Source organism: Ruditapes philippinarum, unplaced genomic scaffold (genome assembly GCF_026571515.1).
Source record: "Ruditapes philippinarum isolate M1 unplaced genomic scaffold, ASM2657151v2 ctg2377_1_1_1_1, whole genome shotgun sequence".
In the NCBI taxonomy this organism is placed as follows: Eukaryota; Metazoa; Mollusca; class Bivalvia; order Venerida; family Veneridae; genus Ruditapes; species Ruditapes philippinarum.
Genome location: NW_026860257.1, coordinates 30,007 through 52,494, shown reverse-complemented (window position 1 = coordinate 52,494; position 22,488 = coordinate 30,007). Strand labels below are relative to the sequence as shown.

General features: G+C 34.0%; 1 protein-coding gene across 1 annotated transcript; it reads left to right on the top strand.

Moving 5' to 3' along the window:
• Positions 1-6,515: 6,515 nt before the first annotated feature.
• LOC132759418 (C-signal-like) lies at positions 6,516-21,189 on the top strand. The gene is made up of 5 exons (XM_060751179.1): positions 6,516-6,780; positions 13,910-13,961; positions 14,479-14,669; positions 18,922-19,068; positions 20,822-21,189. Exons 1-5 carry the CDS (start codon positions 6,646-6,648, stop codon positions 21,044-21,046), a joined length of 750 nt encoding a protein of 249 aa, XP_060607162.1. The 5' UTR covers positions 6,516-6,645; the 3' UTR covers positions 21,047-21,189.
• The last annotated feature ends 1,299 nt before the right edge of the window (positions 21,190-22,488 follow it).

Genomic DNA, 22,488 nt, shown 5'->3' with positions numbered 1-22,488 from the left:
TCTGTTATTTCGATTCTTGCCCTTTCGTACTGATGGTATTGAAGAGGATGCACACAATGGAATGCAAAAGGACGAACTTTAGAAAGAAAATGAAAATAAGAGGATAAAAATCAATAGATACTTACATTTAGACGATGACTTTTGTTTGACAAATTAGTAATTTACAAATTCGGTTAGAGGGTTGTATGTTCGCAGATTGATTATGCACCATCATATTTGACTGTGGGTAAAATATAGCACCCACTTCCACTTAACATACTCCTGTGTGAGTCTAAGGGAATAAAGTATTCAACTATAAATTCAGCTGGAAGACCTTTTTGGATTAAAAACATTACAGAGTGTAATTTTTGCATTTTTGGACCGGACGGCAATTTTAACACTAACAATGCCCCCCCCCCCCCCCCCCCCCCCCCATCCGCATTAAAGCAACTTGTGAAGAATTGGGACATTACATAATTGGGATAATGACCGACGACTGAAATATACAAGCATAATACATCACTTCTGTGACCCGTGAGAATCATCTTTTTTACAGGTACAATAATAATTGCTCCAATCAGCTGTAGCTTCTTGTCCAATGGCTGTAACTTGGGTGTTAGGGAGACTCAATGTATCCTTGTGTCATGGTTATCTGATTGGAATAGAAACAAGTAATTCTAAAGATAAAGGAAAACAAGTAGTTTGATTTGACCATAAGGGGCATATCAATAATGCTTATCAACTTCATCTCCCTTGATTTTGTTGAAAACCATACCAAGCAAACGAAAAGTAGGAAAAATGCAAACGACTTGTGTAACATTTAATCTCTCCGATAGCGTGTTCCACCAAAACTCTATAACGCTTTACGTAACGATTAAAACGTAATGACTGCCGTCGTTCTACACCATGTTTTCTTCTAATCTGTGCAGCGGAATATGGAGAAAGAACGGGATACCCGTTTGGGTAAATTTTGTCACCTATCAGGAAATTGTAATTCTCTACCAATTTGTTGCATTAGGCCAAATTGCTGTGCCCAGATTCAACGTAAACTATCAACTATGACCTGTGACTGTAAACAGTGATAATGACCAGAATAATATTGTTGTTGGTTCGCTGTTGGTTTATAAATTTCGTGGCTAGTACCATCTATTGCCCCAACAGCAGCATCAATCTTGGCCCAGTTTCCACGCAAATTATTCTATTCATGCAAATTGCCAAACTGGCCACAGTGAATGTAGTCAGATAATGATGCATCAAAAAATGGAAGTGCACGTTTTATCTCCTCTTGTACATTCGTCACACTATAATAATAATAATAATAAACTCTTTATTTAACGAAGGTAACTTATTAAGACAATACATCAAAGCATTAGATACAACACATATAATGCAAAATCTTATTTTCAACAAGGCCTTCAATAAAACATAAACATAACAACGGACATATTCAAGCAATTGTAAAGATTACAACATTCAGTAAATCTTAATCAACAAAGAAGACAGACATAATATTATATTATAGTATAGGTACATTTTCTATAATTCATCTCTAGATAATAATAAATGTTTGAAATGTGATTTAAACAATTTAAGACTTGAAAGATTTCTTATTTTTAAAGGAATAGTGTTCCATAACTCCATACTAGAATAATAAAAAGTACGTTTCAATAATTTGTTTTAGGTCGTTTATGCATAATATCTTTTTTATGTGTTGATCTTAGTAAGTAAGTTTTATTTTGAGATAACACTAATGTTAAACCAAACAGCCAGTACTCTGTAAGAATGGTAAGTTCGTAACCAAATCAAAACAAGTAAAACCCGATTTCTTTTAGACAAAATGTTATCATGTTTACTTGGAAGAGGTATGATATTTACAAGTTCTAGGAAAGTCTCAGAACTTTCTCCAGTGGTTTTAAAGAACTCGTATCGCCGATCTGAGATCAAGCCAAACACATTTCTACCAGTACATGGACCGTCGGAGTTGGGTAAAAGCCTGTTTCTTACATCTAGTAGAGGATCTGGAGGTAGGCGACAGACAAGAAGTAGCGATCTCATAACACATTTCTGGTACCGGTACATGTATTCTGTAAAATACATGCATGTGTAGCAGTTGTATAAACTATCCTCTTATGAAATCTCAATGATGTTTTAAACATTCTTCTGTATACTGAACTCAGAAGCCCCTGCAACGGACAAAAAAGAATTTGCAAATTCATTGTCTATCAAACCGAGACTGTGATGTTCAATTATTTGTTTTGTTCTCCTTGCTTTTAAAGGATCAATTTTATACCGGTGTCATAGGTCAGATATTTTGCATCTAGTGCTCAATGAGCTACTAAATGATAAGTTACCAAGAAGTATGCATGGCCTATGTACTGTTTATCTATCCTATTCCAGAATCATCATATACATGTTTCAAGGGTCAGATATTATATTATTAAATAATATTATTATATTATTACGGTCGCTAGCCTTCAAAGGACGGCTTAGTGAATATTTATGTGTACCTATTCATTTTTCGTGTATTTCATGTATTTAGTAAGAATCAAGTATGAAAGTAAATTCTAAATTGATATTTTCCCCATGAGATCAAAGGTCTTGTATTACATTTAATGTTTTTAACATGATGCTGAAACAAAAATAAAGCAATTTGCCAGCAGAAAATATTGATATCTTCAAAGCCTATCTAATATCAATCTATTGCTGCAAACTTGTATTTAATTCTGGCATATTATTTGTTATTATTTATTGGTAATATAATTAAATGGCGCATGTCAATTTACAGGTATGTTAGACAAAGATAAATGTCAAACTAAATCCCTTTTTATGACCATAAATCGACAACCATTTCTTAGTAACATCAAATATTTCACCGCCTGTTGTTTTCATCCGTAAATCTCCGAGGCTTGCCACATAGAGTATACAATGTACTTTCAGTGCTTCCATCATTTAAGCGATCGTTTTAGGTTATCACATTATTGAAATAGTGTAGATAGACGGCCGTGTTGTCAAGAAAATTTGTTATTTTATGTGTAGAAATTTGAGTTCTAAAAATAATGCACCTTGGTGTATGAGAATGTGAAATTGTCTTCATCACGTTTACAAGAGGAATAGACGCTACAGCCACGCCACATTACTAAACATAATAGTAATACAAATGAGCCGCGCCATGACAAAACCAACCTAATGGGTTTGTGACCAGCATGGATCCAGACCAGCCTGCGCATCCGCGCAGTCTGATCAGGCTCCATGGTGTTTGCTTACAAACCCTATAACAAGTAGAGAAACTGATAGCGAACAGCGTGTATCCTGATCAGACTGCGCGGATGCGCAGGCTGGTCTGGATCCATGCTGGTCGCAAACCCATTATGTTGGTTTTGTCGTGACGCGGCTCAAATATATATTGTTTTGGAATAATACTCATTTTCAAATGACTCGTTATGTTATTTCTGGCGGTTGTGTTAGAAATATTGCTAACAGGAAGTATCGGAGGTCAAAGTATCCCTAACCTGTCTACGTTGTTTATCCTACTTACAAATTTCATGCTTTAAGTGCTTCAGATTTCGAGGGAAACACCGTGTATCAAAAATTCTGTCAGATATTTTCTATCAGTTGCCATTCTTTATAATAGTTTTAAAATACATTAAAAACATTCAGCCGAAAAGAGTCAAAGCCGCCTGGGGTTTTTTTTGTTGTTGAAAAAATACGTGACTGATCCGGCACATTGTTGTAACTGTTAGACAGGGTGAAGGAGCTTATATAAAAATGTGCAAACTCAGGATTGTACATGAAATATGTAGATGGTGTAGATAATATTGCTTTATCATTCCCACTGACACGTTAATGATATTTTATGCTGACACAGCATTACTAGTAAAAATGATATGATTCTTCAATAACATTCTTTTTTCTGATCGATTTCCCCGTAACAAACCTGTTATTTATAAGTTTTAAAATACAGAGGACTTAATAACGGACAATTACTTGTTTATTTGTGTCGATATCTTTAATTAATGCAAATAGTATACAAACCATTTTAAAATTTGGCCTTCGAAGCGGAATATTTTTGACAATATCTGCAATCCAATATGAGTATTTTTATCATTGTTTTGATAACAGATCCGTTCCCATTATCTAGATAATGTTGTTTGTACGGAATATATACCGTGGGTAAGCGACGATGATCCGGCTGTTCCCTGAATTCCCTGTCCTACATTGAACGTTTAGTTGAAGATACCTCTGCAATAAACTACAAGAAATTAGCCGCAAACAGTAATTAAAGAGTTTCGTCAGTCTGCACGGATGTCAAGCCAACCTGCATAGCTCATACGGTTAGAGCGCGAGACTTGTAATCTCGAGATTGTGGGTTCGATTCCCGAGCTGGCCAACTTACATTACTAATCGATGTCCCTTGTACGATTTAAGTGCTCGCTAAAGATACAAGAAGAGCTTCAGGGATCGGGGAATCTTTCTGTATCATTCTGTATGTAAAGAATTGGGCTATATGATTTTTATCTTCACTGTTTTTTTTTGTTACACGGCGAAAGGTTAATATCAAAGATATTTTCTCATCTGAAACGTATTTGATGGTCAGAAAAATGAACATCAGTTTTATAACCCCGGGGCTGGCGTTGCAGGTCACATGTAATTACTACTTGATTTTGTTCTTTCTGCACTATTGTCGTTATATTGTTGTTATTGTTGTTAATTATGACGTCACTTTTGAAGATCGTGTACCTGGTTATTTAAAGTATTATGCACAATCGTTGTTACCGGTAAGAGACGGAAAGGGCCGAAATGTTACGAATGGGCTTAATTAAAACATGCTTATGAAAGCGTGATATACACTAGATTCTCAAATTTCTATGTAGGCGAAGTGAAATCTGTTTGCTTTAACAGTAATATAAATATTTACATGAAACAAGACCCGGTTATCACCCTGACGTGCGCAGATATTGTCTTTGTATTGTAACAAAATAAAAAAAAATCGGTTAGCACAAATAAAAGTGCTTTTAAAGGCGCATTAAGCTTCAGAAATGAATGCATTTTGCTTCTGTGTGATTTTCTTTTTCTGTTCATTTTTTTTTTTTTTTTTTTGAATGTGATATAATGTTTTATAGAGTTTGTCAAATGTAAACAAAGTGGTATTTTGACTTCAATATAAAACTCTAAATCACTAACTGTCTGTTCAAATTGTCTAAACGCAACAGAACTAAAGATTGTTCAGCTAATGACATTCTGAACACTGTAACAGGACATAAAAACGAAAAAAACATTTTAAGTGGTGGTGGTAAACTAATGGTAGTTTTCACTCAGGATCACGGCAGAAAGCCACATTGAATTTACCAGAACACAGTTCAGCCACCGCACCGTTCATGGCCAAGCTATCAAGCAATTACCAGTACTAGTTGTCTTCACTTTCGCAAGGTACTGACACTTCTGTACATGCCAGTGCAGAGGTACAGTGTGAATGACCGTAGAAAGAATTTCATGATCAATCACAACGAAAAACGAACTGCACCGCCTAGGATTGACAGTCCAACGCACTACCTGTTAAGCTAACCGGACGGCTCTAAACATTTTAAGAAATAATACAAAACAATTTATAAGGATTGATTGGCATTTAAATGATTAATATACTGACTATTGATCGTGAAAAAAAAACACATTCGTTTGTGAATGGAAATTTATTAATAAAAAAGTTTCGAATTATATTGTACTGATGATTTAGACAGCCGCAGTATGGTGTTAAAATAGTTATAGAAACAAACCGCCGACCTTCATATAACAAATAACATGAAACAGTCTCAGCTGATGGTAACAGATTTGCAGTACAGAAAATAATGACAATAGCCATAGAGTGTTTATTTAACTCATGTCAGATTGTTCTAGGCAAACCTTAGCAATACAAAACTGCCCCTGCATTAAGGTAAATCACTAAAGAAGGTGGAGATTTCGACTCAAAGAACAAAATTGATTATCTGCCTATTAATATAAAAAAATAATTTGGATAATGATCAAATGATCCCAATTGTATTTTCAAGGCTTTATAGTACTATAATTGTATAATACTAAATTTGATAGGTGTAGGCTAAAATAAAATGGCACATACACAAATTGTAAAAACTTGCTGAATCGCAAAGAAAGAAACATATTTCCGGATAAAAGACTAGTGAGAAATAATAATACTTACATAAAATAAACGAATCAACAGAAGGATCAATATCTATATTTGGATCAAATGTAAAACGTTCATATCTTGTAAAGTAATAATGAAATGTTGTGTTTAGTTTTTTTTTTGAAATTTCATATAAACATAATATTTCATTCAAGTCCACTTTTATTTAAGTAAATTTTTACCTAATAAATTTATGAGAACAGTGGAGATTTCTTTTACTTATAAGTTTAATCCTGATCTTTAAATTCTAGTTAACTCGAGGCATGTGAATATATCGTATTAATAAGTATTTAATGGTTGACTTCATTATGCACAAGCATATAATTTGTCACTATATGATCTACCTTTTGACCTTTATCATTGATAACGAATTAGTTAGCATTCGCTACCTGGATAAACACAGTATATTAAGTCATTTGAACTGTCATAAATTGGAACTCTCGTTTTTGTAAGCATTCATTTCCGTATTCACTAATAGTATATTAGAAATGGTGATTCCGAGTAATATTTTTGTAACCGGAAGTAGCCGAGGAATAGGTCTTGAGCTAGTTACCCAGTTAGCCAAGCTTGCACCATCTACAACACTTATACTTGCAGCATGCAGAAATCCGGAAACCGCTCAGGTAGGGGGAATATTCATATATCTATATTTACATAATTACTTTCGTGCATGATCTATGACACACACACACACAATGTTACGTGTCGTGGGTCGAAAGGGCAAAAGTACGAAACGCTGGTAATTGGCATGACTCAAACTGTTACATTTTTCTTCGATACTTTATCTTTTCAAATTATTCTACGTAATTTTTACAAAATATGAGATCTTGTTCCATTAGTAACAGAATAGATAAAGTGTGATGTAACACTCAATTGTAATTGGATTGTAACCATTTATTCATTACTTTACTATGTTTTGACTGAGTTCATCACAAGACAGATACATACAGTAGACTATTCATGTTTAAATCTCGTATCCCAATAGATAAGTAGGTTAGTAGAATGTAATCTATTTATATGTTTAATATGTATATGCACGGACTGGTAGTTAATCGAATCTTGCGAAATTTTAGATGGCCCCAACATGTTTCCGTATTTTAACATTGCATATATTTCAATTGCTATTATACAGTTCTCACGCTTTATTAAATTTTCACGAAACACTTTCAAGCCTGGTAAATGATAGAGCTACCTGTTTCGAGGGTATACGTTAAATCGCTCTATCGCTACTTCCGATTTAGTGCATGTCGCTAAAATCAAGTGTCTAGTGTCTTCATTTTATATATATTTTGTAAACTCTATACCAAATATCGAAATTCGGAGAATGATTTGCCATGTAGAGTTTATAAAAGATTCCAGAAAACGTAAAGTTGTTAGAATTGTGTTCGAAATGTAGTTGTGGCGGCGTTTCCCAGTTAGCGAATTCAACGTAGAAATGGACCGTTTCATCATGAAACAAATTATTTTTCGTCCAATTTTCATCTAAACAGCGATTCAGATTAAAAACAAATATGCTTCAAGGAGATATTAGGTCTAAAAATGAAATAAGATTAAAATCAGATCAAAACATTAGTTAATAAAGAAAATATAGGATATTTGTTCTGGGAGACAGCTCTGCCGTGAAGGAGGTAGTCATGTCGCTATTGTTTCAAAAGGGACCAAAAATGATATGTGCAAAGCATGTTAAAGGTTTTCGGTGAAAAAGATCTTTAGCATGTCGATACAACGGGTATAATTATAAAGAAAGAAATAGAAATATGAATGCAATAGTTGCGACAAGAAATATTTATTCAGCTTTTGGTGTACTTGCTTTTAAAAGTTTCTGAGAAGATGTTTTTCTCTATTTAAAATGCCAAGTTAATTGCCATTTCAGCTAAAGTGCTAGTATCTACATTGTTTCCAGATAGTATTTTTTTCCGTTAAACTCATTGAATATCCAGTAACGCAGTGGACTCGGCCCGTTGAATTTTCGTACCATTTGTTCTACAGTAAATCAGTCACATTTGACGCTTAATTCTGGATTCCACTGTTCTTGATGAATTATATACTGTCTTCAACTTAAAACATTAACACTATCTAATGAGGTCCAATGAGGCCCAAAATATAATAGGTTAGCCATCTACTTTTTTCAGGAATCTTCATTCTGTTGTAACACTGTTTAAATTCACCACTTTAAAAACACCTGACAATTGGTGGGTAGTACATCTTTTATCCTTCCGCAAACAAATGAGTTCCTGGAGAATACACAAAAAACAACAATAATTTTAACACACAAAAACTACACAAATGCAATAAATACACTTTAATTAGGCCAAATCTAACTAGAGATGACTTAAATTGGGCCACTTCAAAATTAAAAAAAAAAACACCTACTTTCTAGACTACAACTGAATGGGTCTAATTCCGTACCGGGTTGAGACCAGTCTTGTGCAAATAACCAGGCATTGCGAAAAAGTAATGCAGAAGTGTGCAATTCTATGGCCGAAACGAGCACTTCGGAAAGAAAATGAGCGAATATCTTTAGTTTTTGAAACTTAAAGATACGGTAGCTGAGACATTATAATTTAAACACCATGAAAAATATTTCCATGACAATGTTTATTTTTCAAGATCATTCGTGAGAATTTCGATATGACTTTTGAATTTCCTCGTATCTTAAAATACAATATCGTATATACATGTATTACATTATGGATTTTAATATTCGGTGTATACGACATATTAGCAAAACTACTCGTGTCTTGATCTACACGATGTAAATGCATTCATCTGAAACGGACAAATATTTTCTATGTATATGTGTTTTGTAAGTTCTGTACGAAAAGTTAAAATTTTATCATGTACTTCTAAGTTAAGTTCTTAATATAACTTGGAAAAAGTGATTGTATATGTATAAACTAAAAGGATATTGAATTTGGGCAGATTCGATACTTCATTTAAGGTGATTCCGCTGTGTCAGCCATGTTTGTTTTCACAAAGTCTGTACAAAGTGAAAGTAGGCCAAAATTCATATAACAACAAAGCTCACATTGTAAAATGATGAACCATTTGAAAGTACACTTCCACGTTTATATTTAAAGGATAATTATAAACAAAAATAAAAATGATAACAATAAGAATATTTACCTTGAATGTGCTACATTTCTGAAGACCAAAAACAATCTGTTGCAAAGTTTAATGCACATTTCATAAATGGCAAAATCCTTTTTAAAGTCTGTTTAAGTGCCTACAAAAGCTATTTTTTGCAGCAAATACAAAAATCTTTCAAAACTTAACTCCAAATAAATCTGAATCTCATGTCCCCATAAGCACATGGCCTCCATTTTTTGTACAAAAAGTAGTGCATGAAAACAATCATCATTTATAGCCTTATGAACTACAATTAAAATGAATACACAATCAAACTTTAAAATCTAACCTTTTTATGTGTAACAGTGAAGTGTGTCTGTTTGTGATGTACACAATAAATAAGTAAATGATGTTTATTTTCATGGTACTACTTTTTTTACACATGTCATGGTGGCAATGTTTTTTCAAGGTCAGATCAACTACTTTCCTAAGATTTATGTTTTTAAAAGTTTTTTTTGTACTTTCTGCAAAAAACAGCTTTTGTAGGCACTAAAACAGACTTTAAAAAATAATTTTGCCATTCATGAAATGTGCATTTAACTTTGCAACAGAATGTTTTTGGTCTTCAGAAATTTAGCCCATTGAAGGTAAATTTTCTTATTGTTATCATTTATTTTTTTGTTTAAAATAGTCTTTAAAACATAGAACTGTAAGTGTACTTGGAAATGGCTCATCATATAACAATGTGAGCTTTGTTGTTATATGAATTTTGGCCTACTTTCACTTTGTACAGACTTTGTGAAAGCAAACATGGCTGACAAAGCGGAATCACCTTAATATTACACAAGTATAGATACTACAGTATGCTACAAAGTAAAAGTTATGTACAGTGGAAAAAAATGAGTCCATAACAATTTGAACGCTGTAAATATTAATGTTTTATAATGCAAATTACGTCATGATTACATTAACATTGGGTAATTTCGACACTTTAAGACTTTTCCTCACTAAAGTTTAGGTGTCGATTGAAACTAACATTTTCGGAGTACTTCTTGATTATGTATACGAACAAGAATGTCTTGTTTGATTTGCAAGATCTCACTTACGACCATAGATATCGTCGTATAATTTCGACATGTTTCGTCTAATTTCGACATAGACTCCAATTTTTTTAAATGAAAGGCGAACATCAAACATTTATTTGTTTTACTGTGCAATTAGATAAAGATTTATAAAAAGATATTTACTCATTAAATATAATTGCAATTGTTTGATATAAGACAAAAAAAAATGGCAATTGAAACTAATTAAAGAATTTGATGATAAAATAATTAATTTTCGAAGTATAAATCACGTTTCTTATAAGTTCTGATAGGTTCATAATAATATTCTTTCAAGTACAATACATGCATGAATACATATTTGATTGATAAGAACGTTACCTGCAATTGCTTTTGCAATGATTTGAAGTAAATATATTGCGCTATTTAGTACAGACATTGACCATCAATTATCAAACCTGACAAAAACTTATAAACAAAGGTGTATGTTTATCACTTACTCAAGAGGCAACTTCAAAATCATTGGTTCGCCTGTACATGAAAATGCCATCTTTTCTACATCTACATCATATGTCGGCGCAATCATACTTGATTATAACGAAATTAAAGTATACTAATTCGTCTGTGACACCATCATTTGTGACAATACAGGACTAGCAGACGTCTCAGTAATTATGAAAGTAACTTTTGTCCAAAGATAATAGAGGACCTAGGGCGAGCAGCAGATATAACTAATCCTCACGTCAGAAGTCGGGATACCTTTGTCACTCATTGTCAGTAGACGAGACAGGATAAGGAAACGGCATAGGACGAGCAGATTACTCAATGCTTATGACAGTGTACAGGGATATATGTGTCAGAAGAAAATACAGGGTTAGCAGACTGCAAAGGCAATTGATCAAAGGATTTATAAAGATCTGATAATGCTAAATCTTAATGTTAGTTTCAATGCATAGTTCAATTTGATGAAGTCAAGTTTGTAATGATAATACAGCGTTGGAAATTATGGATAGCGTTCTGCAGTTTGGCAACTTGAAATTAAAATAACATAATGTGTTTTGTTTTTAAATTAACATATTTGAATTATTTATGTAGGGCTAGTTACTATTGTGAATTTAAAGTTTTAATATTTCTATGAATATGTGTCGAAATTGGCCGATAGCGAAGATAAGTTGTTCAGTTTCGACACCTCTGTACAATTGTCTTATAATTGTGAATAAAAGCAAGGGTAAATGTTCATAACATTCATATTAAAGGTTTATTTGCATCGAAACCAAAACAAAAATACGAAATGATGGTAAAGTTATGTGCCTGAGTTATCGACCCTTCTTATAAGATGCTGTAAATGGCGTTTTTTCGGATAAGATTACGAGCAATGACATCTAGACTGGAAATTTCTTGGAAAGGAAGATTGCCTAAAAGATGACGTCACATATAGTTCTGACATCGTAAAATTGATTTAAATCAAGTAGAAAAATGTGCTTTATTGTAAATATAATAAGGAAACGGAAGAAGGTGTCAATATTACATCAGTGTCGACATTATCCGAAGTAATAGTTTTTTTTTTATTGTTTTTTTTTATTTTTGTGCCAAGGTAAATATCATGAATAAAATATACACAATCAATAAGACACTTTGCGCGTAACCATAGAGTTATCTCCTTGATGGCATGACTACCTTCTTCACGACAGAGCTGTCTCTCAGAACAAATATCTTATATTTTATTTATTAACTACTATTTTAATCTGATTTCAACCTTATTTTATTTCTATGCCTTATATCTACTACTTTAAATCTATTTGTCTTTATTCTGAATCGCTGTTTAGATGAACACTGGAGGGAAAATATCCTGTTTCATGATGAAACTGTCCATTTCAACGCTGAATACGCTAATTGGGAAGCGCCGCCACAACTACATTTCAAACACAATGCTAAAAAATCAGAAGCAAAGTAAGCCCTTGGAAGCATCAATCACAACAAAATTACAAGAGAATTGCAGACTCGGTTTGATTGAGTCTATACATGAGGGATAATGAATATGTGCAACATCCCTCACGCCCCCTAGCACCGGCTTGAGCGGTACTCAATTCTCAACACTTAATAGTGCTGGCATCAATGATCCCGAAAGCCATAAAAATATTACAACACTGAAGTCAAGTACGGGGCAACTTTTTACAGCTGGCACACAGCACTTTACACCTGCTGCTGTGAAGTATAAAAATCCGGAAGCAAAGTGATCAGTAGTCCTTCGGAAGCATTAATCACAACAAAATCACAAGAGATTTGCAGACTCGGTTTTATCGAGTCTGTACATGAGGGATAATGAATATGTGCAACATCCCTCTAGTCCCCTGGTACCGGCTTGAGCGGTACTCAGTTCTCAACTCTTAATAGTGCTGGCATCAATGATCCCGAAAGACCAGAAAAATATTTCAACACTGAAGTCAAGTACGGGGCAACTTTTTACAGCTGCCACACTGCACTTGACACATGCTGCTGTGAAGTATAAAAATCCGGAAGCAAAGTGATCCCTCGCAAGTATAAATCACAACAAAATTACAGGAGAATTGCAGACTCGGTTTGATTGTGTCTGTACATGAGGGATAATGAATATGTGCAAAATCCCTCACGCCCCCTAGCACCGGCTTGAGCTGTACTCAATTCCCAACACTTAATAGTGCTGGCATCAATGATCCCAAATGACTAGAAAAATAAAACGATAATAACTTTATAAAACTTTACGTTTTCTGGAATCTTTAATCATATCTACATGGCATAGGATTCTCCGAATTTCGATATTTGGTAAAGAGTTTACATAATATATAAAAAATTAAAACTCTTGACACTTGATTTTAGCGACATGCACTAGCTGGTAAGTAGCGGTAGAGCGATTTACCGTATACCCCCGAAAGAGGTAGCTCTATCATTTACCAGGCGCGACTTTGCGTATAACTTTGCGTATGACTGTTTATAGAAAAATTGATAACTTACATTGCGTTAAAATATGCAAATGAAATGAATTAGTTATAAGATAATGAAAACAGTAGATTCTATCGCTGAATTAGTTATAAGATAATGAAAACAGTAGATTCTGTCGCAGAATTAGTTATAAGATAATGAAAACAGTAGATTCTATCACAGAATTAGTTATAAGATAATGAAAACAGTAGATTCTATCACAGAATTAGTTATAAGATAATGAAAACAGTAGATTCTATCACAGAATTAGTTATAAGATAATGAAAACAGTAGATTCAATCGCAAATGGTAAATTGTAGAGGTTTTCTTCAAATATTTTTAAATTTTGCTCACCTAAACACAAAGTTCTCATTGTTGTTGAACATCAAATTGAAGTCCATTTGTTAATGCCCAGTGTATAGTTCTTATACATGGGACTCAAGTTTTAAGATATCATCCGGAAGTTTATGGTAGAATTACCATGATAAGTGTTTAATGGTGGAGCGTGGGATCGAACCTGTGGCACTGTAGATTACTAGTTTCGGCTCGTGTTACTACTGGAGGTCGACCACGGATCCGTTACCAACAGTCCATAGTGAAATTATCTTTTTATTTTAGCTCTGAAATTTTAATCTATGATATAATATTATAATTCATTATCCAGGAATTACAGTCGTTGTCTAAGAGGTATCCATGCGTGAAAATATTACAGATGGGTGAGTTTTCATTCCTGTTTCATTCATTTCATGCATTAACTATTAACCATAAAGAAATTTTCTATTAATTGTTTAAAACATTTATAACTATTTATTCATAAATACGAGTATGTCAAACTGTGCAATAAAGTTTTAATAAATATCTTAAGTGCAGTGACATTCAAATTATTGATCAGTATTGACGATAGGTGATCTTAACTTTCTTGCCTCTAATCTAGCATCAACTTTATAGGGGCAGTCATCCTAGCGATGTTTTAATATCTATCTCTTTTAAAAGATACCATCCCGTGTTAAATCTAGTAAACCTTATGCAGAAATATTATTAATGTTTACTCCAAAATTTGCTAATAATTAACCCATTATTCACCGCAATTATCCGGGGAAAATAACGGGTAGAAATACCCTGACATTGATTATCATTTATATAAATCAGAAGCCTCATTATCTTTAAGTTTTTATCACAATGCAGTGGTAGTTTATCATTTACAAAGAATAATAATGAAGAATAATGTTGTAGATGCTGAAAATGAAGATAGTATTCAATCCGCCTTTAAAGAAACACGTGACCTGGTCGGTTCACCAGGATTAAATGTTTTAGTTAACAACGCTGCAATCAACTTGAAGAAGGAATCAATTATTGATATAAACGCCGAGGATCTTCTTAAAACTCTTAAAGTAAACGTGGTCGGACCTGCTATCATAACAAAGGTAGGATGTGTTTTATATATACTCGTATATTTAAAACTGAGAATATTACCATTTAGTAAACTTGCATTACTTGTGAGGCTTTTTTTACCAGGCTTAGTGACACTTTTTCATAGCAAACATTTGTCACGTTTTTAGCTCACCTGAGCATGCTCAGGGTGAGCTCTTATGATCGATGATTGTCCGTCGTCCGTCGTCCGTCCGTCCGTCGTCCGTCGTCCGTTCTCATTTAGTTGTTAACACTCTAGCGGTCGCATTTTTGCCTCAATCATCATCAAACTTGGTCAGGATACTTATCTAATTGATAGCTCGGATGAGTTCGAACAAGTGTCATCTCGGATGAAAAACTAGGTCACAAGAGCTAAAAATAGAAAAAACCTTGTTAACACTTTAGAGGTCACATTTTTGCCTCAATCATCATCAAACTTGGTCAGGATATTTGTTTAGGTGATAGCTCGGAGGAGTTCGAACATGGGTCATCTCAGATGAAAAAGTATGTCACTGGAGCTAAAAATAGAAAAACCTTGTTAACACTGTAGCGGTCACATTTTTGCATCAATCATCATCAAACTTGATCAATATGCTTATCTAGGTGATAGCTCGGATGAGTTCGAACATGGGTGATCTCGGATGAAAAAGAAAGGTCACCGGAGCTAAAAATAGAAAAACCTTGTTAACACTCTAGCGGTCAATTGTTTGCATCAATCATCATCAAACTTGGTCAGGATGCTTATCTAGTTGTTAGCTCGGATGAGTTCAAACATGGGTCATCTCGGATGAAAAGGTAGGTCACTGGAGCTAAAAATAGAAAAATCTTTGTTAACACTCTAGCGGTCACATTTTTGCATCAATCATCATCAAACTTGGTCAAGATGCTTGTCTAGGTGATAGCTCGGATGAGTTCGAACATGGGTCATCTCGAATGGAAAAGTATGTCACCGGAGCTAAAAATAGAAAAACCTTGTTAAGACTCTAGAGGTCACATTTTTGCATCAGTCATCATCAAACTTGGTCAAGATACTTGCCTAGTTGAAAGCTCGGATGAGTTCGAACATGGGTCATCTCGGATGAAGAACTAGGTCACCGGAGCTAAAAATAGAAAAACCATGTTAACACTCTAGAGGTCACAATTTTGCCTCAATCATCATTAAACATGGTCAAGATGTTTGTTTAGGTGATAGCTCGGATGAGTTTGAACATGGGTCATCTCGGATGAAAAAGTAGTAGGTTACCGGAGCTAAAAATAGAAAAACCTTGTTAACACTCTAGCGGTCACATTTTTGCATCAATCATCAAACTTGATCAAGATGCTTGTTTAGGTGATAGCTCGGATGAGCTCGAACATGGGTCATCTCGTATGAAAAACTAGGTCACGGGAGCTAAAGATAGAAAAACCTTGTTAACACTCTAGTGGTCACAATTTTAACTCAATTGTCAACAAACTTGGTCAGGAAACTTGTCTATGTCATTGTTTGGAATAAATCGAACATGGGTCATCTCGGATGAAAAACTAGGTCACAGGAGCTAAAAATGGAAAAATCATGTTAACACTCTAGTGGCTACTGTTGTGATCCAAATATTTTGTTAATTGGTCTGAAAGTTTGTTTTGATGTTTTCTAAGTCAAGATCGAACATGGGTCATCTTGGATGAAAAACTGGGTCACACCGCCCAAATAGTGGTCACATTTTCGACTCAATTATCATCAAACTTTGCCAGGATGCTTGTCTAGGTAATTGCTTGGATGAGTTCGAAATCGCATGTGAAACTAGGTCACCGGAGCAAAAAATAGAAAAATCTTGTTAACACTCTAGTTGCTACTGTTTTGATCAAAGTATCCTGGAAATTGGTCTGGAAGTTTGTTTTGATGATTTCTAGGTCAAGTTTGAATATATGTCACCTGGGTAAGAAAACTAGGTCGCACTGCTAAAATATGGATAATCCTTGTTAACACTGTAGTGGTCACATTTTTGACTCACCTGTCATGAGACTTGGTCAGAATGCTTGTCTATGTAATTGTTTGGATGAGTTTGATAAGTCAGGTGAGCGATCTAGGGCCATCATGGCCCTCTTGTTTCTTAATTTTCGCCCATTCTACTGTTATATCGTTATCATGTGACGCGCAAGATAATTTTTTAGATGACTAGACCTTTGCACTTACTAAAACGTACTACATCTGATGTGAGAATTGTTATCATTTTACATTATATACAGACGGTCACACAAACTACAATTTGGTAAAAAAAAAATCATCCAACGCGCCTGCTTAACGGGGAGAAGATTTAGTCTTTATCATAGGAACTGTTAACGTTTTTGTTTTTGTTGTTTTTCTATAGAGGTGATGCCAGCATATAGACAATCTTGCTAATTGGCGTCCGCGCCGAAGCGCGGCGCCTATTGGAATGAAATGAGATTTTGTGAAAGGGCGACAGCAACTTCTCGAGCCTTTTATAGTTGCCAATAATAAAAGCCGATCATTCCGATCGGTATGAGTGTGCTTGATTGTTAATTAGTCGCGATATGTACAATGAATGGCGAACTGGAGAATTTCGCAATGCAAACATTTTCAAATGAAATAACCTTTTCCGTCAATAAATCGCGCTCTTCGGGGTATTTTTGCTTATCATTTTGTAGTACACAGTGGGTTATTATGGTATGTTATTCCGAAAGCTGTTAATAGAATGATGAGTTGATGACCTTAATATTCCGAAAATCTATTTATAGAGGGATGTACTCCTAGGTAATTCCCGGTCTCTCCCGGGATTTACTAATGACCGGCGAATAGTACCACACGTTTATTGTCCGGTCTCTCCCGGTTTTGGAGTAGATATCGTTACAGAACAGAACAAATATTTTACAGATAAATAAGCTTTTTTCAAAATGAATGTTTGTCACTTAGTTTGGTTACAATAATTAATAAACACAGATCAACTCTCGAATTGATTGATTATTATTATACATAAACAGACAATTCGAAAAAAAAAAACCAACAACACAAATCGCATGTTATATTTTATCTATATGAGATAAAAACAATAAATATGTACAATAATTGAGAAAAAATGTACATTTTTATGGCATTAATATGACACTATCAACTTTAAAACATTTTATATAATTTGTTATTCGTGTTTAGTAAAGATTCCGAGGAATTATTCAAAGTTACAAATCAGATTTTATGAATTATTCAATTGATTGATAATTTAAAAAATGATAAAGAAAAATACAAATGTACATGTATATGGTTTAAGAATAAACAATATTATAAATTGAAAGATTAACCATGATTTACTGACTTTTTCCAGTTAAGTTTTGACTTATAATCGTCGATCATTATGACAATTGAATTCTTAAAATAGTAGTTAACGTAAAAACTCAGTATTAAAATAGCGCATAAAACACACACAAAAAAAGAAAAGAAAACAATATTCATAAAATCTGTATTTTTTTTATTAAAATAGAAATTACATTTATTGTATAATAAACAATTATGCTCAACATGATCAACATGGTAATATAACAAGTGTCATATTGTTACTTAGTGTGAACAGATACCTTAAGAGGGGGTCCTCGTTAATAGCAATAACATAATAAGGGACAATTACACAAGTATGGTGTTGATCATGCGTTACACATGGATTATAAATGATTGTATACATGTATATCCGTTGCTATTAATAACCACGATCATAAAGAAATAACAAGTAATATTCTAATTTCTAGCATGCCGATCAAAGTTATAAATAATGAACAATGTCTTTCGTCCGTTCATTCAAAAGTGATATACAATTCTGGTAAAACCCAATGAACCATTGAAAAGTTTATAAGAATATCTTGTCATCATATATCTACTAGTTCATCTGCACCTGCTGTTTGGACGCCCTTTGATGCTTTGCATCAATGCTTTTCTTGTTCGTATCTGTCAGAAGTTCATCATAACCGGACATTTCTGGTCCCTAATGTTTCATTTCATACATTAAACAAACTTGCCTTTTGTACCTCTTATTAAATACATTGTCATTTGCACTAATTTTGCAATATAATTGTAAGAATCGTGTTACTCTTTAATCATTTTTTGAAATGTAGTATTGTGGACGATGTTATTAAATAATTTTAGAAAAAATTTCAGTGCACGCGTTATTTTTTTTATATAACTTTGATATGAATTCAATTGTTATTTTCATGTAACTTTTATATAAATTCCGTTGATATTTTCATGTAACTTTGATATAAATTTCATTGTAATTTATTACTAAGACGTTCCTGCCGTTACTAAAGCAAGCTGCCGGTCAGGGAGACGGAAAATTAAGCTGGTCACGAGCCGCCATCTTAAATATATCAAGTATATTGGGATCCATAGGGAGTAATGTAGTCGGCACATACTATCAGTATAGGGAATCAAAGGTTAGTCTATTGGTATAACATGTATAACGTCATGTGACATATCATGTGACCTTCAATGTGATATATATATTTGTCGCTTGTTCCGAATGGGGGTGTTGTCACCACTTTGTGTTTCAAAATTAAACCTTTAAGGGCATGACTGGTGACATGTCAGGGGTCCGTGTTCAACAGCGAAAACTGCTGTGTGTGCCTTATCGGGCAGATAGACCCTCATTTAACATAGACTACATACATACTGTGCATGGGTTTTGATTCCCGGACAGTTCTTGTCACTTTCGATGCGATTGATAATGAAATCCTTTCTACGGTCATTCGCACTGTACTTCTGGTATGACATGTACAAAAGTAATATCAGTTCCGTACGAAAGTGATGGCACTAGTCTTAGTAATTTGATTGCCAGTCTGCCCAGGACAGGTGACTGAACTGTGCTGTGACTTCAAAGTGACTTACTGTCCGGAGGGTAAAACCATAATCCGACTAAACAGATTTAAAGAATTTGATTTAAGTTATGATATATTATTATATATAAAATTATATATATACTGAGAGAAAACAGTTTAGCAAGTTCGGAAATATTTCACTGGTTTATTGAAACTATACCAATTTGACTTAAACCAAGTACATAATTGAATAAAGCATTTAGTTTTCAATTAGTTTGTAACAATAAATTGTCAAAACCCTGTTGTCTTAGCTCACTGTAGAGCCTGAAAGACGTTATGGGTAAGGCGTCAAAATTCACAAGGAATCCCGACGTAAGGCCGACACGCCTTTAGCCTTGCCACGCGAAGCCTATTTCTCACAGTTCTGAGGCACACCCTTGTCCCAGTAGTATTCATGAGATCTCGGGCTATCTTCCCACTGGACATAAACCGGTTACGTCGAGAAAGCGTCGTGATGTGACGGTCTTCGCGTGGCGTTGTTTTCCGTGGTCTGTCTGATCTGGGTCTGTCTTTGACTCGTCCTGTTTGCCTCAGACGGTTTCTAAGGCGATTAATTGTAGACTCATGGCGATTGAAATGCCGAGCGACAGCTCTTGCCGTCATACCAGCGTGGAGCATACCTACAGCTCTTGGACGTTCTTCTAACGTCATTCCTTGGCGACTCCCCATTGGAATTTCTTCGAGTTTTAAACTGGTTATTTTGTTTGTGGTAACAGCTCAAAACAATGAGGTACATTACTCGACTCTACACGCAACCGAAATTGCCGTGCTTACGTTGCACGTGATTTTCGAGTTTCTTACGCTTCGCTGATAAAATACACGGTTTTCGAACAAACACAATAGATGTGTAAAGAGCATCGATAAGTACATCATTTACATATAAAAACGTTTTCATTCAAAAGCTCAAAAAGAAAAAATAATAGGTGTGAAAAACTTGCTAAACTTTTTTCTTTCAGTATATATAATTTTATGACATGTAGAATATTTTTAGTCAACTTTTTATTGTTCAAGGCCGAAGAATCGATTATATTCAAAGATTATTTTAAGAACCGTAAAAATAATGTTTGCGTCCAAAGCTACAACCTTTTTTCCTTGATTTCTAAGAATGTCTAATGTGTATATGTATAATTCTAACACGACCCGCATTTTTCCCTATTGAACATAGAATTATATCAGCCATAAAAAACGTTCACGCAATATAACTGACTGATCCAGTTGGCGAAATGTTTCAAACAGAACATGTTGACCCGATCTGGTAAAGTATACTTAATGAGTAAAATGAATATATCGTTATAAAATTTGTGTTTTTCAGGCAGCATTAAATCAGCTGACTAAGAATCTATGCATAGAGCTATCTCCACAAGGTATACTTGCCGTTAGCATACATCCCGGGTGGGTTCAAACTGACATGGGCGGGGCCAATGCTTCACTAACCAAACAGGATAGCGTTCAAGGAATGATTAATGTCTTTCAAAAATTGAACAAGGAAAGCGCTGGAAAACTGATAGCGTATGACGGCGGTGTTATTCAGTGGTAAATGTTGTGTTGCAGTGGTAAATGTTGTGATGCAGGGGTAAATGTTATGCTGCAGTGGTAAATATTGTATTGAAGTGGTAAATGTTGTGCTGAAGTGGTTAATGTGATGTGGATTGTATCGCCTCAGCTCTCGTTCTCAGTCATTATGATTATATTTCATAAATAACAAGCGAAGTCACGTGATACAACATATTTTAAAATGTTTTTGTTACATTTGATATAATAAAATTGTTTGAAAATTATTCACTGTCTTGAATGATGTACGCTAGTGTAACTGTTTCAGACTCTTTAACGATGCCCAATGCAGTCTCATATTACAGCGTTCCTGCGTTAAGCATGCAGTAAACAAATTAAAATGGCCAGTATTTCACCTATATATAATCTAAGTAGTTTAAATCATATTTATTGAAGATTGATTATGAATAAGAATTTTAAAGAATGTATGTGAGGTCACGTTGTCATGACCCCAGTAGGACCCGAACCAACCTACTCATAGATTTAGACAGACAGACAAAAAAACACCTTAATCAACTCTAGTGAGTTTGACATGCTATATTATATATACTGTATAACTATGAAATTAGTGTGAAAGAGTAACAGTCATTAAGCAAAAGTGGCCCCAATTAACTTAAAATCAGAAGCTTTTAAAATTTCTTAAAACACATCCTGATTGTGACCAACATTACCAGAGTTGACGAGCACACATCATGCTAGACTATTCTTAATGCTTGAGAGTACATGTAATTATAATACATTCCTGATAATGCAGAAAATTTATGAAAAGGTAAATAATTCTTTGAAAAAAATATCTTGGTTTACGGTTCTTGGTCGGTATTCCGCAATTATGACAATTAAAAGTCATGCGAGAAGATTAACGCTTAAAGATTAATCGGTGGCACGGATTTATATTACAAATATAAATCCACGGTGGTTGTGAGTAGTAAAATTAGCTCCAAAAAGCTTGAAAGTATTTTACAAGATTTAAAAGGCGAATAATTCATCAAAAATTCATTTTAAGTTATGGGTCTTGGATAATGACCAATAATAACTATCGCATAGGTATGTGCACATAGAAAATGAAATTATATATACATGTATAATCCTTCAGGATAACCCCACTTTTCGTCAAATGCTTAAACTGCACCCATTGAAAAAAAATATTGGAGGAAATTAAAGACTTACAAGAAAGGAAAGAATGTGAATATATATATATTATTGTATTATGTTATGTCTTTCTCTTCCGACTCACTATTATAATACAAGAAAAATTACAACAAAAATAAACCTCTTAACATAAATATGTCATTTATTAAATAAACACAGATTCTTGTATTCATTTATACAACATGTATATATAAATGAAGAATACAGTTCAACAAGTTTAAATAATCACGGATGTTAATTACATAAATCCATACTATAACACATGTGATAAAAAGATAA